We start from the raw sequence: 19,214 nt of genomic DNA, 5'->3' as shown, positions 1-19,214 counted from the left end.
CCCCCCGGCCCCGGCGGTGGGTGCCGTGGCCCGAGCCGCACGAACATGGCGGCCACCTACCTGCTCGAGACTCAGGAGCATTTCAAGACCAACGGCCGCACCAAGGAGTTCTCGGCGCACGCCGCCAAGGTCCACTCGGTGGCTTGGAGCTGCGATGGTCGCAGGCTTGCCTCCGGCTCCTTCGACAAGACGGCCAGCGTCTTCGTGTTGGAGAAAGACCGGCTGGTGAGCGAAGCGAGTGCCGGGCTGCCCCCGCCGAAAACCTTCCTCACTTGCCCTCGATCCCTCCTCTCCCCTCACCCCCCCCCCCACCTCCCGGCCGGATCCCTCCTCTCCCCCCCCCCCACCACCTCCCGGCCGGATCCCTCCTCTCCCCCCCCCCCACCACCTCCCGGCCGGATCCCTCCTCTCCCCCCCCCCCCACCCCCCGGCCTCCTTACCCCTACCTCTCACGTCCCCTCGTTTCCCCCTGCGCTCCCCTCCCCTCGTTTCCCCCTGAGCTCCCCTCCCCTCTGTATCCCCACCATCTCTCCCCCCCCACCCCCGGCCTCCTTGTCCTTCAGAATTTCCATTTCTTCTACATTTGTGTCATTGCTCCAGCCACCTCAGAAAGACAACGCACTTCTGAGAAACGTGTACAGGACAGAAACAACTCACTAAAATTATTTACAGTAAAACTGATTTGATGGTATATATTATTTTAACAGGTATTTCACAGTGTTGTCAGTAAAGATTAAAGGGAGTACTGGAACTGGGGCCCTGGTAGGTAGAAAGGGACACTGCAAATAACATGTCAAGTCAGATTCTGAGCAAAGGTGATTTCTAAATAGTTGGGTTGTAGATTATTGAATTTTTACTGTAATTAATATCTAATTACATAAATGATTTAAAAGTTTTATTCTTGTTAATTCTATTTATATTTTGCAGGTTAAGGAGAATAACTATCGTGGTCATGGTGATAGTGTAGACCAGCTCTGTTGGCATCCTACCAATGCAGACCTTTTTGTGACTGCTTCTGGTGATAAAACTGTTCGAATCTGGGATGTCCGAACGACAAAATGTGTTGCTACTGTCAACACAAAAGGTAATTTAGAAGAGATTTAGTCATCACGGCAGTACATTTAAATCTTCTGGTTGTTGTATTCCACAATTGGGAATGATTTGATTATTACAGTAAAATCGCAACACCAGTATTAATTGATCTGATCAATGTGCTGAGTTGTTCTCACTGGACTTTGGAAAGCTTAATGTGCTTTTGAAAAACCATAACCAGTGTTTAATGTAATTGAGAGAAATGTGGCCTTCATCCTGCCGAATCTGTGCCTACCTTCAAGCACTGTATTCACCCGAATTCTATCCTAATATATTTTATTAACCATGCATTCTCATCAACTGCTGTTTTGGCAGTTGTGGGTATGGTACGCTGGCCTTGCAGACCCCTTTAAGCCCCCCTTACTTTTTATGTTCTCTCCTCCTTTAGAATGCTGCTTTGACTTCTTTAGTCAATCATATTAGTTGGCTAAGTGTATCAGCTTGTGGTATATTTCTATGAAATGCCAGTTATATTTTGTTATATTTAATTGTAGGGTATTATTCCCTTTTCCTGTTTGTATTAGAAGCAGGTTTATTATCACAGACTCATGAAATTTGTTGTTTTGTGGTAGCAGTAGAATGCAAATCAAAAATTAGTCTGATGGTTAGAAGCTGATCTTACAATGTTCAGATTCTTGTACCACTTTCCTGATGTTAGTAATGAGTTGAGAGCATTTGTTGAATGGGGAGGGACACCGCTGTTTGAAGCACTGCCTCTTGAATATGTCGTTGATGGTGGGGAGCTCTATGCTGGCAAGAGTCTACAACTCTTGGCAGCCTTTTGTGATCCTATGCATTGGAACCTCCACAACAGGCTGTGATGCAACCAATCAGAATACTGTCCATCTTGCAGAAATTTGCAAATGCCTTGGTCATACAACATCTCCCCAAACTCTTAACAAAGTAGAGCCTGTCTTCATGATTGCTTCAGTGTGTTGGGCCCAGGATCCTCTGAGATGTTTACACTCAGAAGCTGTCCACTGATTTCTCAATGATGACTGGCAAGTATGGAATTTGGATTGTATTACCTGTGTTGTCTTGACTTTTTGTTATAATAAAGGGAATGGCTGCATTGTATTCTGTCTAGAGACTGAACATATTTTTTATTAGGTGAGAATATTAACATCTGTTGGAGTCCTGATGGCCAAACCATTGCTGTAGGAAACAAAGACGATGTGGTAACTTTCATTGATGCTAAGTCACACCGATCAAGGGCTGAAGAACAGTTTAAATTTGAAGTAAATGAGATATCTTGGAATAATGATAATGATATGTTTTTCCTAACCAATGGCAATGGCTGCATCAACTTACTCAGGTAACATAAATTTTTGAAATTTACTAAGTGGGCTGACAAAGATGTGTGTAATTGAACTGTAGGGTATATTAGAGTCAGATGTTGTATCCTGAGTTGGTGATCAATCTTATCTATGTATTTATGAATAATTCACTTTCAGACTTTATATAAAATTACTAGTTTTGAATTTGTTCTTGATCAAATTAAAAGTTAATTTGTAAATTTAGGACTGTGGCAGAACTGTACCAATAATTTTAATTTTTTTGTAAGGGGTAGCAATTCTGATGAATATTAACATCTGATCAATTGTTTAGACAAGATTTGGGAACGGGGTATGTATGGAATCAGCTTCTGTGGACAGTATGATCATTTGAAATTTAAATTCTGCAGATTTTGGGGTGGGAGGGAATGGGTGGTCAAGAAAACAAAATGCATTTTATTATAACACTTCTACCAATATAAATTTACCTTAGACTTATTGGATCACTATATTTGTATTTTTTGAACAGAACTACATTATTTATTACTATTCATGTTTGATCTTACATTTGCCTGTAGTAAATTGAGGTTGTTCAAAATAACTTAGTGAAATAATCTGATATTACTGTTTTTAAGTTTTTTTTTATTTGTGTTTCAGTTATCCAGAATTGAAACCTATTCAGTCAATCAATGCACATCCTTCGAACTGCATTTGCATTAAATTTGATCCAACAGGCAAATATTTTGCTACAGGGAGTGCTGATGCACTGGTGAGCCTTTGGAGTGTGGATGAGCTTGTGTGTGTAAGATGCTTCTCCAGGTTAGTTGGCGTTGGAATGTGCTCAAAATATTAACTGTTAAATTTGGACTAAGAATGGAAAATAAACAAGATATTGTATCTGATTTTGTTACATTGACTATTTTTCAAATCATAGCTGTGATGCAAGTTTTTCCATGGTATTAATTCTACATCAAAATATATTCATTTGAATTTGTACTTTACAAGGAGAATTGTTTGTGCAGACAGTTAAAAGGAAGTTATTCTATTGTTCTGTATGAAAATGGTCTTCCTAAGGAAGTTTGACTGTATGTTGGAGTCAATCATTTATTTAGTTCTTTCTAAATGTGCCTGAGATTCAAAGCACATGAGTTTAAATGCTTTTTTTAAACTGCAGTTTGCATTGCTTTGATAGATTTATGCAGATTCTTGAAATTTTTTTGCCATTTTCTGAAAAATTAGTTAAAGATGTGGAGTACAATAAAACACCAATGTTATCTATCTTATTTATCTTAGTTTGTTTGTGCATTATCCTGCCATTCTGCATATTTGAGAATGCTGATACAAGTGATAACACTTAACTCCTTCACACCACATATTCTTTGCTGTCTGTTTATATGAGTTGCAATTGGAATTCGCTAACACAAAGTTATCTGAAGACTGAATAAGGCTATCTGGAAGGTGTGATGTCCATACTTCTCTGAAGCTTTTTTACTTGTTGATCTATATGGCTACCTGCTTTGTTTCTCATATTTCTCACAACATAGATGGGTGGGGGGGGGGGCATCAGGTCTATTCTTGCTCTAGATTAGTTGAAGATAGGTTGAGCAGATGAAGGAGGACGAGTGGCGAGCCAGAGACCTCTTCCCAGGGTGGAAATGGCTATCACCAGTGGGTATAATTTTAAAGTGAATGGAGGAAGTATAGGCGGGATGCCAGAGGTAATTTCTTTTTCCAGAGTTGTGAGTATGCGGAATGCCACAGTGGTGGAAGCAGATATATTAGGGGCATGTAAAAAAAACATAGTAAGACATGTGGGGGAAAAATAGAGCTATATAGGAGGGAAGGGTTAGAATGATTTTAGGATTAAAAGGTTGGTACAATGTCATGGACTGAAGGGGCTGTACTGTGCTGTAGTGTTCTATTGCAGTAATGAATTAAATTACCAACTAGCACTTTTTTGGGAGGTGGGAGGAAACTAGATCATCTGGTGAAACCAGGTGGAGCATGAAGGAGAACGTGCAGGCTCCACATAGGCAGCACCAGAGGTCAGGACTGGAGGCATGAGCCAACAACTTTACCTGCAGTATCAATGTGCTGCATCACCAACTTATTGACTATTTTTGCTTTTGCCAGGCATTAAAATTTTGTTACGGAGTTTTGTACAGCTTTGTTTCTTTCTTTCAGACTTGACTGGCCTGTAAGAACATTAAGCTTCAGCCACGATGGAAAAATGCTAGCATCAGCTTCTGAGGATCACTTCATAGACATTGCAGAAGTGGAAACTGGTATGAATTTTTAAATCAACATGGTGTTAATTGGTAACCATTGGTATCATTCTAGAAGTTAAACTTCTCTTGCCTGGCTGCCTCTTTAGAAAACTAATTATATGCCTGTAGTGAATACTACTTAAGTGGAACTTTTTAAGTTTCTACTGGTTGTCTGCAGGTTTATTTGTTGAACTGCTAACCTTTGATTAAAGTTTTGATTGTGGCTCCCACACGCTCTTTATTTGAATCCTCAGCCTGCAGAAGAGATTTTGTTGTCAGTTTGAACATTTATCCCAAAGATGAAAGGTCATGACTAACCACTGGACCTGAGTATCTTTTTAAAAGGATAGAACTAGAATAGTTTGTAATATTACTAGAACAAAAATATAACTGAGTAAAGCTGCATACAATTAAAAATATAAGAACAGTGAAAACATCTGCATCCCATGGCTAAATATATTTCTGTGGAATATTATCCTGACCGGTTCTGTGAGTATGATAATATTATGAAAACTGCAATGGTAATTGTCTAAATTATCTTTTATATGATGTATATTTAAAAAAAAATTCTTCCAATAGGTGAAAAGCTATGGGAGGTGCAATGTGACTCGCCTACTTTTACTGTAGCATGGCATCCGAAACGACCACTCTTGGCTTTTGCTTGTGATGACAAAGATGGCAAGTACGATAACAGTCGGGAAGCTGGAACTGTTAAACTCTTTGGACTCCCTAATGATTCATGAAACGATACTTCTGGACTTCAGTGCATGTTGCTCAATGAGTGAAACATGCAAAAGCTACTTTGGACTCAAATCTATTGGATGATCATTGTAGAAAAAGTGCTTTTTTTAAAAAACTATAATGTGAATGCATATTGAATTTGTATGCTCATACTATAGTTTTCCATTTAATATGGAAATGTATGTTCATGAATATTCTTGGATAAATTTGATATAAATAAATTGTTTGTAATTAATGTGCAAATGTATTAAAATATGTAGATGACAGTATTTGACAGGAAAGTAGAAATTAACTTGAATATTTTTTACATATGAAGTGCCACATACAAGATGTCTAATGCACAGTTGATTTTCTCCCCCCTTTTGTACATTCAATTTCCTATCTTTAGAGCTGTAAAAGGTAATTTCACAAGGGTGTTAAGTGCAGAAGAGAGTGGTAATTTGGCAACAGAACTACTGAATTTTAAAATTGCAACTTAGTACATTATTGTACATTTTTTTATGAATTACTTAAGTTTTCACTTTTACTATTCCATTCAGGAAAATCTTGTTGCAGTGGTTTAACTTGATGTAGTAGTATTAGATGACAGTGTTCTAGAAAACACAATGTTAATGATACTCTTGTCCCAAATTCACATTGGTTTAAATTTGATTGTTTTATAGCTACCTTGTTTATCAGATATCGAATTGATATCGTAGGTCCAGTTTTTAACTTTTTGGGGAAGTTTTACTTGTTACATGCAGCGCCACAACATTATAGTTAAAAGGAAATAAATATTTAGAGCTATTGGATAAGTGTAGATTTGGCACCAGTTACCAAATCAAAGGGGTTCCAGAGTTTTCAAAGCAATGCAAAAGACAGTTTTTGGCATTTTGTCTGGACCAGTATATTATAAGTAAAGGTTTAAGGATTCTCTTTTATGTTGGCTTGAAAATTACATGTTTGATGTTTTTTAAAGGTAATATGTCAACTCAAAAACATGGCAATAATCTGAACTTTTAAGGTCTTTATTAAGAATAAACTTTGGACAATTGTTTTGGATAATAATTTCCATTTACCTTCTGTGTGTGCTTAAATTTATAAACATCTTTTTAATACAACAATTAATAGGACAACCCCACAGTGAAAAATGTAAGGGGAGAGAAAGCAGGATGGGTAAATCCATGTTTTCAGCAAATTCATTTCCAGTTACTTAATACTTGCTTGTTGTGGTATTTTGAATGTTGTCTTTACAGAAAAAGGTGCCTTAATTTGAGGCTGATTCTGGAAATGAATCCATACCAAGCTTGCAAAAAGAATTATTAGGTTTTTGTCTTCAGTTCTTTGTTGGACTTTGGATGTTTGACCACGGTGAAGCTGAATCATAACTATGTACATTGTAGCATTTGAAGTATGCATATTCAATTTGAATTGGCTGACAGTTGTGAGGTTTAAGACAAGTTAAAACTTGCAGTACAAAACAAGTGCACACTAGTGGTGTAAGTTGACATTTCACATCAATTACAGCGGATTCTGGTTAATTGGGATGCATCAGGATCAGTACATATTGGCCCAATTAATTTTTGGCCAAGTTAGCCGAAGTTTCAAGTCAGTCCAGTTTATTGTCACTTCACTATATACATGTATATCCGAGACAACTTTTCTCTGAACCAGGGCGTAAAACACAGTAGTACACAGAGCACACATTAACTTAGGGAAGTAAATCTACAAAAGAATTGTGCATGGGTAAACAAAGTAAAATGCATAAATTAAATATTGTAGGATACAGTACAAATTATGCGATGTCACCACATGTGATGCGACAGGGACTTCAGAAGCAAAATGGCCTGAGGGAAGTAGCTGCTTCCCATCCTGACCGTTCTTGTTTTTAAGCATCGGACTCTCTTGTCTGCCGGTAGAATGTCTAAGAGGATGTTGGATGGATGGGTGGGATCCTTGATAATAATAAGGGCCCTGTGTATGCAGCGCTCCTATGAAATGTCCCCAATGGATGGTAGGGAGACCCCTATGATCCTTTTGGCTGTTCTCACCATCCTTCAGTGGAACCTCTGGACCGATGCTCCCATACCAGATGGAGATGCACCTTGTCAGGATGCTCTTAATGGTGCTACTGCAAAATTATTTTAAGATGGTTGGGGGAGGGGAGGGCCTCGCTTGCCCCAACCTTTTCTGGGAGTGTAGGCGTTGCTCTGCCTTTTTATTCAGTTCAGGTGCCTTGCCATTAGGTGTGGGCGGTCATGTCTCTCCCATCTATCACAGTCCCTAACCCTCTGAATTGTAGTTGTTGCCTCCCCTATTTCTAACTGTGATGTTAATCCATCTATCATTTTCATTCTCTGCCTCTGCTTCTTTCTCCGTCCAGCTTTCCAGTTGTAATTAAATGTTCTAATGTCTCTCTTTGCATGATGTGTCCAAAGAATTTTGATTGCTGTTTTCTGATTTTTTTTAAAGTAATAGAAACATTGAAAATAGGTGCAGGATTAGGCTATTCGGCCCTTCGAGCCTGCCCTGCTATTCAGTATGATCATGGCTGATCATCTAACACAGAGCCCTGTACCTGCTTTCTCTCCATACCCCCTGATCCCTTTAGCCACAAGGGCCTTATCTAACTTCCTCTTAAATATAGCCAATGAACCAGCCTCAACTGTTTCCTCTGGCAGAGAATTCCACAGATTCACCACTCACTCTGTGAAGAAGTTTTTCCTCATCTCGGTCCTAAAAGGCTTCCCCTTTATCCTTAAACTGTGACCCCTTGTCCTGGACTTCCCCAACATAGGAAACAATCTTCCTGCATCTAGCGTGTCCAATCCCTTTTGAATTTTATACGTTTCAATAAGATCCCCCCTCAATCTTCTAAATTCCAGTGAGTATAAGCCTAGACGATCCAGTCTTTCTTCATATGAAAGTCCTGCCATCCCAGGAATCAATCTGGTGAACCTTCACTGTATTCCCTCTATGGCAAGAATGTCTTTCCTCAGATTAGGGGACCAAAACTGCACACAATATTCTAGGTGCGGTCTCACCAAGGCCTTGTACAACTGCAGTAGAACTTCCCTGCTCCTGTACTCAAATCCTTTTGCTATGAATGCCAACATACCATTTGCCTTTTTCACCACCTGCTGTACCTGCATGCCCACCTTCAATGACTGGTGTACAATGACACCCAGGTCTTGTTGCACCTCCCCTTTTCCTAATCAGCCACCATTCAGATAATAATCTGTTTTCCTGTTCTTGCAACCAAAGTGGATAACCTCACATTTATCCACATTAAATTGCATCTGCCATGAATTTGCTCACTCACCTAACCTATCCAAGTCGCCCTGCATCCTCTTAGCATCCTCCTCACAGCTAACACCGCTGCCCAGCTTCGTGTCATCCGCAAACTTGGAGATGCTGCATTTAATTCCCTCGTTTAAATCATTAATATATATTGTAAACAACTGGGGTCCCAGCACTGAGCCTTCCAATACACCACTAGTCACTGCCTGCCATTCTGAAAAGGTCCCATTTACTCCCACTCTTTGCTTCCTGTCTGCCAACCAATTCTTTATCCACATTAATACCATACCCCCAATACCATGTGCTTTAAGTTTGTACACTAATCTCCTGTGTGGGACCTTGTCAAAAGCCTTTTGAAAATCTAAATATACCACATCCACTGGCTCTCCCCTATCCACTCTACTAGTTACATCTTCAAAAAAATTCTATAAGATTCATCAGACATGATTTTCCTTTCACAAATCCATGCTGACTTTGTCCAATGATTTCCAAACGTGCTGTTATCACATCTTTGATAACCGACTCTAGCATTTTCCCCACCACCGATGTCAGACTAACTGGTCTATAATTCCCCGGTTTCTCTCTCCCTGCTTTTTTTAAAAAGTGGGGTTACATTAACCATCCTCCAATCCTCAGGAACTAATCCAGAATCTAAGGAGTTTTGAAAAATTATCACTAATGCATCCACTATTTCTTGGGCTACTTCCTTAAGCATTCTGAGATGCAGACCATCTGGCCCTGGGGATTTATCTGCCTTTAATCCCTTCAATTTACCTTACACCACTTCCCTACTAACATGTATTTCCCTCAGTTCCTCCATCTCACTAGCCCCTTGGTCCCTTACTATTTCCGGAAGATTATTTATGTCCTCCTTAGTGAAGACAGAACCAAAGTAGTTATTCAATTGGTCTGCCATGTCTTTGTTCCCTATGATCAATTCACCTGTTTCTGACTGTAAAGGACCTACATTTGTCTTAACCAATCTTTTTCTTTTCACCTATCTATAAAAGCTTTTACAGTCAGTTTTTATGTTCCCTGTCAGCTTTCTCTCATAATCTTTTTTCCCCTTTTCTAATTAAGCCCTTTGTCCTCCTCTGCTGGTCTCTGAATTTCTCCCAGTCCTCAGGTGTGCCGCTTTTTTTTTTGCTAATTTATATGTTTCTTCTTTGGACTTGATACTATCCCTAATTTCCCTTGTCAGCCACAGGTGCACTACCTTCCCTGGTTTATTCTTTTGCCAAACTGTGATGAACAATTGTTGTAGTTCATCCATGCGATCTTTAAATGCTTGCCATTGCATATCCACCGTCAACCCTTTAGGTATCATTTGCCAGTCTATCTTAGCTAATTCATGTCTCATACCTTCAAAGTTACCCTTCTTTAAGTTCAGAACCTTTGTTTCTGAATTAACTATGTCACTCTCCATTTTAATGAAGAATTCCACCATATTATGGTCACTCTTACGACAAGATTGCTAACTAACCCTTCCTCATTGCTCAATATCCAATCTAGAATGGCCTGCTCTCTAGTTGGTTCCTCAACATGTTGGTTCAGAAAACTATCCCGCATACATTCCGAGAAATCCTCTTCCTCAGCACCCTTACTAATTTGGTTCACCCAATCGATATGTAGATTGAAGTCACCCATTATAACTACTGTTCCTTTATTGCACGCATTTCTAATTTCCTGTTTAATGCTATCTCCAACCTCACTACTACTGTTAGGTGGCCTGTACACAACTCGCACCAGCGTTTTCTGCCCCTTAGTGTTATGCAGCTCTACCCATATTGATTCCACATCCTCCAGGCTAATGTCCTTCCTTTGTTTTGTTTTTGTTCTCTGTAGAACAATCCTGTCCATATATGATTTGCATAGCATTCTTCTGAGGAACCACATCTCTGCTGCATTGATTCTTTTTTCCATTGCATTTGTGATGGTCCATGACTCACAGCCATACATCAATATAGGAAGAACGTAGCAGCTGAGAGTTCTAAGGCAGATGTCAATTGCTATTTTCTTGTTCGTTAGGATGTTTCTCATTTCTGTAGATGCTGTTCTTGTCATTGCTATTCTTGCTTTTATGTCTGTTTCGCATTTGCCATCAGATGTTACCCATGATCCAAGGTACTTGAAGTTGTGAACTTGTTTCAGGATTTCATTTCCCAATATGATCCTGCAGTTTGGGTATCAGGTTTCTTTGATATTGTCATTACTTCAGTTTTATTTTTGTTTAAGGTTAGGCCGAGTCTTTCGCTCTCTGTGTTGATGGTAGATACTAGTTTCTGTAAATTTACTTTACTGTTTGCTATCAGTACTGTATCATCTGCATAGCGGAGGTTGTTGATATTATATCCTTCTATACTTATTCCAGGTAGGTCTTGTATGGTTCTCATGATGCTTTCACTGTATAGGGAGAACAGGTCTGGTGATGGAACACAACCCTGTCTGACTCCTCACTTTATTGGCTGATATTCACCAATCTCGTTGTCTATCCGTATGGCTGCACTTTGTGGCCAGTAGAGGTTCCTGATTATTCTTAGATCTTTTCTGTCGATATTAATATCTTTAAGCATTTTCATGATGACTTGGAATTTCACTGTGTCAAAGGCTTTTGTGTAGTCAATGAAACAGAAGCATAGGTCTTGTTGTACTTCTATTGACCTTTCGATAATATTCCTGAGAATATAAGTTGTGTTTGATGTTCCCTTGCCTTCGACAAAGCCGCCCTGTTCTTCACTGATCTCTGGTTTAATTTTGTTTCTTATTCTGAGCATGATGATTCTCAGTAGTATTTTTGTGGCTCATTAAACTAATTGTTCTGTGTTGTCCACACTCTGTTGCACCTGGTTTCTTTGGCAAGCCAGCAAAAGAAAAGTGGCTTAAGGACAAATGTGAGTTAATAGAACAATTGCAGAAGACCAATAACAGCAAATGTATCCAGAACGAAATCAGAGGTTACAAATCGGAAGAAAAACGGGGCAACAACAGGATGTATAAAAGCAAAATACAGATCTACAATTATGGAAAAAGGAAAAATACCATACATTCTGGTGTATAAGCCGAGAGTTTGGCCCTAAATTTTAGTCCTAAAAATAGGGGGTCGTCTTATACATAGGGTGCCAACTTTGGAAAAAAGAATACACGGAAGACAGGTCATATTTATTGGCTGATTTTGAGTCAAATTCGTTCAACTGTCGACGCATGAATTCTTTGAATGGTTTAAACTCGCACCTCGTGGCTGGAGCACGGACGTCAACCCACCGGAGATGCCTGCAGTGTCCGTATTTTCAGCTTTCAGTGCTGCTTTTGTCTCACCTGACAAGTGCGCTTTGAACCAGAGAAGTAGCGACTTTTCCTTCCCGAAACCTTCGGGACGTCAATGCCACACCTCTTTAATCCGCTTCGTCCATCCAGCAGCGTTCTTGAACGAAAACAACACCCCGCGGGAATTTTCTGAACAATCTTTGTTTTTTGTCTCAACATAAGATCACGTCTATTCATAAATCGGGTGCATCAACTTCGCGTAGCTTTGAAATTTTCAACACTTGATTTCGAATCATTTCTCTGGTAACGATGTATCCAGACGATCGCTGGTGATTCGCCCACTCTAAAACCTTTTCTTCCAGTTCCGGCCACTGGTATGTTTTCCTGCGGTTTGCACATTTCGTCTCTGGCATTTCCCTCAGCGTCTCCTCTGCCTTTCTCCACTCTCACTTGTTTCTCATTTACACTAAACTTCTTAGCAGCTGCAGAATTATTCGTTCCTTTAGCAAAATCAACAACCTTCAGCATGAAGCCAGCATCATATCGCATTCATTTAAATATTTTGTACACGGTGTTTGCAAACTCAATACTGAGTACACGTACTGATCCCGCCACCCCGTGTTATGTTTTAACCAGATTACGATGGTTGCTAAAATGGTTTCACGGGAGTTGCATTTCAGAGGATTCTTTACCATTGGAGATCTAATCTAAAATTTCCCTCCCTGATTTATTTATTAAGAATTCGCTTACAACAGTCTACAATGTGTAGGCCTGTTTTCTTAGCAGGTACTGGTTCACAAAATTTCCAGGGTCCGGATGCGGTAAAGCTGAGTACCGGCATGTGAGATCTTGTGATCTTTTCTGGTTAAATCAAAAACCTCTACAAAAGGGGTCGGCTTATACAAAAGTAACATGAAAAAGTCACTTTTTTAACCTTGAAAATGGTGGTGGGGGGAGGGTGGAGTTCTGTTTATTCTTTGGAATATATGGTAATGCAAAGCTGGTCAGAATACATCAAGACCTATAGGACTACAAAGACTGAGAGGGCAACTTTGATATTGGCAACAACAAGGAGGGCGGAGCCATACTGAAAGAAGAAGTGGAACATACTATGAAGAAAATGTGAAAGAGGAGATCATCAGGACCAGATAACATTCCAGTTGAACTGTATGAAACGCTAGAAAATTTTGGTGTAGAGAAGTTAACACTCTTATTGAATAGAATATACAACAGTGGCAAAGTACCAGAAGTTCTTTTAAGGGCAATATTCATTGCCTTTTTATTCAGGGAGATGATAATGAGGGACTGGGTGCGGTTGTCCATGATGTGAACTTGATGCAATTACCTCTCTCTGTGGAGGAGCTGTAAGGGAGATGGTGGTTCATCTGCAGCTTTCTACAAGTTCACAATCATTTCTTTGGTCTTCTCCACATTCAGACTTTGATTGTACTCTCACACCAGAGTCCATCAGCTGTTCCATTTCCTCTCTGTACTCTGACCCAACATTGATGAGGCCAACCACTGATGTGTTATCTGCAAACGATACAGTTGGAACTGAATTCTATGACAGTCATGTGATGGTAGCATGAATAGCAATGCGCTGAGCACACAGTCCTGGGGAGTGGCCGTACTCAGTGTAATGGGACTATAGACGTTGCTGCCCACACTGACTGACTGTGGCATTTCTGATTTTAAAAAGTCTGTTTTACAGAGGGACTTTGTATCCAGTTACAGAGGGAGGCATTGAGACCCAGCAAGGGCAGTTTCCCCACCAGTTTCTGGGGTCTGAAGGTGTTAAATGCCGAAATGAAGTCTATAAAAAGCAACCTGGCATATGAGGCCCCATTTTTCAGGTGGGACAGGACAGAGTGGATACCAGAAACAATGGCATTGTCAGTGAATCATTTCGAGCAATAAAGGAACTGGAAAGGATCCAATGTAGCTGGGTTAAAGGCTTTAATGTGCTCTGTGACCAGCCACTTAAAGCATTTCATAATGGTTGATGTTAATACTACAGGATGATATTCATTTAGGTAGGTGGCACTGGAATAATGGTTGGTGCTTTGAGGAGACAATAGACTGTTCCGGAGAGATGCTGAATATGTCTCTCGGCACCTCATTTAGCTGGTTTTTCTGAACCCAACCTGGTATGATACCGGGCCCCATGGGTTGATCCTGGCCAGGGTCTTCCTCACCTCAGCTTCAGCCAGTTGAAATGTCTGCTCCTCTTGGGGTGAGGGGGGAGAGGTTTCTTTCTCACCAGCACTTTGTTCTGTGCATCAAATGGGTATTAAAGACATTTAGCCTGTCGGGGAGTGAGATATCTTGGTTGCTGATGTTCAGGGTAGAATTGTAATCTGTAATCCTAATTTCTTGCCACATATGTCTCATGTCTCTCATCACAGAAGTGGTTGTATATTCTCTGAAAATGCTCCTGTTTTGTCTTCTTGATGGAGCAGGAAAGCACAGTTCTTGCTTCCCTGAAAGCTGTCATGTCCCCAATCTAAAGGCAGCATACTGATCCCTTACTCAGCAGTAAGCCATGGCTTCTGATTTGCCCTCACACAGATAAGAAATAGTTAAAAAAATATTTCTAAAAAGACAATCTATGTTAAAAATTATCTATTTAAATGAAATACAGAACAGCTTGGAATACTGCCAATAGTACTACAGTACCATAATAGTTATTGTCAGAGGAGTTGTCCATGAGTAAACTGCTGTCTACTCGCCAACTATCAGTGATAAAACTCACTGCTCTTTGAATGCAAAAACGCACAATTGACGTTATTTTAAAAACTCTTCGCTCTAAGTACGGTGTGGTGTCTAATGGTCACGCAAATGCTTGTGAATGATGCTAGTTAGGATCTGTTCGGCACCAGTCTCCTGTCCCAATTAAGTGGCATAGTGTCCCAAATAAGCAAAGAGAATCCTGGCTATTTTCTCAATGTTTGTTACTTACAAGTTGAACTAAATAAGCGGTAGCCCTGATTAACTGATGGCCCAATTAACTAGAGTGCACTGTATTTGTAATCAGAACTGAAAAAAGATCAATGGAGCTTTGAACTGAAGAGAAGGTGGAGAGTGCAGAGGGATTATCTAATGCGATGCGGACCAAATTTATTAAGGTAATAACTACTTCAAATATTGGCAGTTCAAATAAAGTGATACAGAAATAATTTGAAATTGTTCTGGGACTGCTCCTTGAAGCATTGTTGGGAGTAATTGTAGAGGCCAGAAACAGGATAATAAAATAGTGAACTGAAGTTGGCTAGTGCAGAACAAGTAAGGATTTTACCTACAGTGTATCTGAAGTACTGTACTTTATTTAAAATAACATAGATTACCACTTCCAGTAGAAGTGGTAGAGGCAGGTTCGGTATTGTCATTTAAAGTAAAATTGGATAGGTATATGGACAGGAAAGGGATGGAGAGCTGAGTGCGGGCCAGTGGGACTAGGTGAGAATAAGCGTTTGGCATGGAATAGAAGGGCCGCGATGGCCTGTTTCCATGCTGTAATTGTTATATGGTTATATATTTTGATGATGCTTAACAGAATAGAAAATTTATAGAAAATTGGGGAAAAGCTGCAGTTGCTGAAAATGTGAAGTTATAACAGAAAATGATAAAATGATGAAAACCCAGCAGAAAATGCAACTTCTGTGGGGGGTGGGGGAGAGAAAGAGTCAATCTTTTAGACTGAAAATATTTTGTTTAGTAGAAGTCAAAATTAAATGATGCCACTCAATATCAGCATTACATTTTTCTAAACTGAGTCTAATAAATTTGGACACAGGGTAAGGAGGCCTTTTTTTTCCCATTTGCTTTTTATTCATCCCAACCTGCAGATGGCTGATTACTGTTACATAACAATTTTGCTCTTCTTACTGTGTCAATCTTTCTTTCTAGAGAAGTTGGCACTTTGACTGTTTCTGTAATAATATACCAATTTTGTTCTTGGTAATGGCCTTGGTGAGAATCAGGTTTTGGTTACCTTTTAATATCTTAAATAGCTTGCTCAAAAAGGACTTTAATTGTACATTGAAAGATACAAGCCTTAGGTCCGGTAATGAATACTAACCTATTTCTTCTCGTGTCACTCTTGAATGGTACTGCTGTAGCTCTATTGTATCACTATTGTGATGGTACTTGTGTATTTTTTTAGTATTCTGTATTGCAATTAGAATATACAAGTTAAGTGTTCAAAAAACTTTCAATGGCACGCATAATTAAATTGAAAAGTTCAACCACTGGTAGAGGAGAATGTGGCAGGAGGAGGTCTATGTGGATGAGTTTCTAAATGAGAAGCTTGCATTAATATTTACCAACGAGAGGAGTGTGAAGTATAATGAGGTCAGTGTGGAGAATGTTAACGTGGCAGTCCATTTTGAGAGTAGTGTCAGGTCTCTTAAAGAACTTTAAGATAAGGGGCTGATGGGATTATTGAGAGCAGTAAGAGGTGAGATTACTGGTGCCTCGACCGATATCTTTATGCCCTCTCTAGTCACAGGCAAGGTCCTGGAGGACTGGTGAGTAGCTAATGTTGTTCCAATATTCAAGAAAAGAAATGGGGATAAACCGAGAAACTATTGTGCTGTAATGTTCTATTGTTCTATGGTTCTATTAAGTGGTAGGGAAGTTGCCAGAGAGGAATTTGAGATAGAGTTTATGGGCATTTGGCTATGGCTAATTTGGGACAGTGAGCATGGCTTTCTGTGGGGCAAGTCACATCTTATTAATATGTTTGAGTTTTTTGAGGTAAGGGAGGTAGATATGGATATTGTTTATATGCATTTTGGTAAGATGTTTGACAAGGTCCCTCTTGCAAGGCTTAGTCAGAAGATTAAAATGCATGGCATCCATGTGAATTGTCTGTTTGCATTCAGAATCGACTTACCCATAGAAGAGAGAGGGTAGTGGTCGATGAGATTTATTCTGGTTTGAGGTCTGAATGGTGGTGTTCTGCAGGAATCTGTACTGGGACATCTACGATATATACAAATGATCTGGATGAAAATGTAGATGGGTGGGTTAGTAAGTTTGGAGATGATATGAAGATTGACAGTGCTATAGACCGTAGAAGACTGCATAAGGACACAGTGGGATATAGATCAGTTGCAGATATGGGTGGAGAAATGGCAGATGGTGTTTAGCCTGGGAGATCAAACATTAATAATAATAAATCAAACAAACTGTAATTCATAGCAAAACTCCTAATAGTGTTAATGTGCAGAGAGATTATGGGGTCAAAGCCCATAGCTCTCTGAGGGTGGCTACATAGGATGGTAAAAATGGTAAAAGTATGACATGTTTGCCTTTATTAATCAAGGAATTGAGTTTTAAAGTCAGGAAATTAAGTTGCAGCTTTGTAAAACTCAAGTTAGTCTGTATCTGGAGTATTGCATTCATTTTTAATTTCCATGTTATTGAAAGGATGTCGAGGCTTTGGAGTAGGGGCTGTAGAGATTCCTCATGATGCTGCCTCAATTAGAAGGCATGTGTTATATAAATGAGGTTAACTTGGGTTGTTTTCTCTGGAGTGGAATGACTGAGAGGAAATCTGTTAGAGGTTTATGAGAGACATAGATATTGAAGACATCTAGTATTACTTTCGTCAGTATTGAAATGTCTACTACCAGAGGGCTTGCATTTGAAATGAGAGGGATTGTTCAAAGGTAATAGGTTAGACAAGTTTGTTTTTACCCAGAATAGGATTGCTTGGAATGCACTTCCAAGGAGGTGGTGGAGGCAGATTGATTGAGGCATTCAGGAGACTCCTAGATAAGCACATGAATATGCAGGAAATGGAAAAATATAGACAGTATGTAGGCAGAAAGGATTAGTTTAGTTGGGTATTTGATTATCAATTTATTAGTTTGGCATAACATTGTAGGCCAAAGGATCTGTTCCTGTGCTGTACTGTTGTATGTTCAATGTTACTTATTTGGAAGACTACCTTGAGTAATTGCACTGATTAAATTTTGATTTGTAGTAGGTACTATATTTCCTTATAAATAAATCCCAATTCTCCTTTTTTTGTCTTTTAAGGTGGAGTGTGTGACTCCTGCACAACTCTTTGTGTCTCTGTGAAATCCAAGCCTAGCAGCAATTCTCATAGTTCTTGTAAGGATTCTGTTTACTTTTTATCCCGTATACACCACACTAAAGTTTGCCAGTTGTAATTAGCTTATTTTTCTTTGTGCCTTTATGTGATGACGGTAATAGATGTCCTTTTGAAGTTAGGAGTTTAATAGGAGGCCCTCTGTTGGTAGAGTTCAACCATGGATGTGGTGTCCTAGAGTCCATGTGATGTGCCAGCCAGTACATTAGTCAGGATGGTACGATATGGAGAGCAAGCTGTTGCCCATTTAACATACCCCTGCTCTCCATGCAGCTGATGAACCCAAAAGAACCCAAAAGAGACTGATACAGTTTAGCACCAGTGGTGTCGCAGGAGTTACTAGTCAGTGTTGAATTCATATTTAGGACTCCCTTAGGGATGCCACTCCTATTTTTTTCTTCTTTGGGTTTACTCCCGAAGCCTTAGCCATGAGTGGGTATAGTCTCAAAGCAGCAGAGGTTTGAGATCAGACTTTCTCTTCTAAATGATCTGCCAGCCGCACTGACAAATCCCATCTGCTTGAAGTGACTGGTGTTAAAGTGCCTGTAACCTGCCTTTGCCTCTTCTCCTGTCAGTGGAAATAGTTCCATCATGCTTAGTAGCTAAGCCACATGTGAAGGCCAGGAGCTCGACTTGATTACCAGAGCTACTTGAGACGCATGCTATTGGGAGCATTTAAGAAGCAATGAGAGCTCATTACCCACTATTTCCACCACCCCTCACCGACAGCTATGACAACCTTAAGAAATAACCACTGATTACTCTTACAACATGAAGGTGTTGAATGTCTCCTAACAAGGTTACCATATGTTAGAGCATTAAAACTTCTGCCCTGGATTAGACCATTACATTTATTGGTTAAAATCCATCTAATGATGCTTATGAGTTATTACACTTGGTTTTGAGACACTGGACCAGAAAACAATTAAATATAATTAGAACAGAAAATGACAGAGAGAGGAAAAATTATGTTAACTGGAAGTATATAGGAATATAGTCTGAGGGACTGACCTAAAGTGGCTTTCTCTCAAGATAGTGATTTGGAAGAAGTAGCTCAAATGCATAATGAAATATTTTAAATGTAGAAGACTAATTTAGTGTTTTAATATTGTTGTAATAGAACAGTGTTGTAAAGACTATTAAAGCAAGTACAAGTATATTAACATGGTACAAGGTTGA

The 19,214-nt window shown here is 39.6% G+C and overlaps 1 protein-coding gene across 1 annotated transcript; it reads left to right on the top strand.

The window, feature by feature from the left end:
• Positions 1–5: 5 nt before the first annotated feature.
• Positions 6–12,403, top strand: thoc3 (THO complex 3). The gene is made up of 6 exons (XM_059990229.1): positions 6–225; positions 928–1,084; positions 2,203–2,407; positions 3,024–3,185; positions 4,551–4,651; positions 5,213–12,403. Exons 1-6 carry the CDS (start codon positions 46–48, stop codon positions 5,374–5,376), a joined length of 969 nt encoding a protein of 322 aa, XP_059846212.1. The 5' UTR covers positions 6–45; the 3' UTR covers positions 5,377–12,403.
• The last annotated feature ends 6,811 nt before the right edge of the window (positions 12,404–19,214 follow it).

This window comes from Hypanus sabinus, chromosome 15 (genome assembly GCF_030144855.1).
Source record: "Hypanus sabinus isolate sHypSab1 chromosome 15, sHypSab1.hap1, whole genome shotgun sequence".
NCBI lineage: Eukaryota > Metazoa > Chordata > Chondrichthyes > Myliobatiformes > Dasyatidae > Hypanus > Hypanus sabinus.
This window is presented reverse-complemented; position numbering and strand designations above follow the sequence as displayed.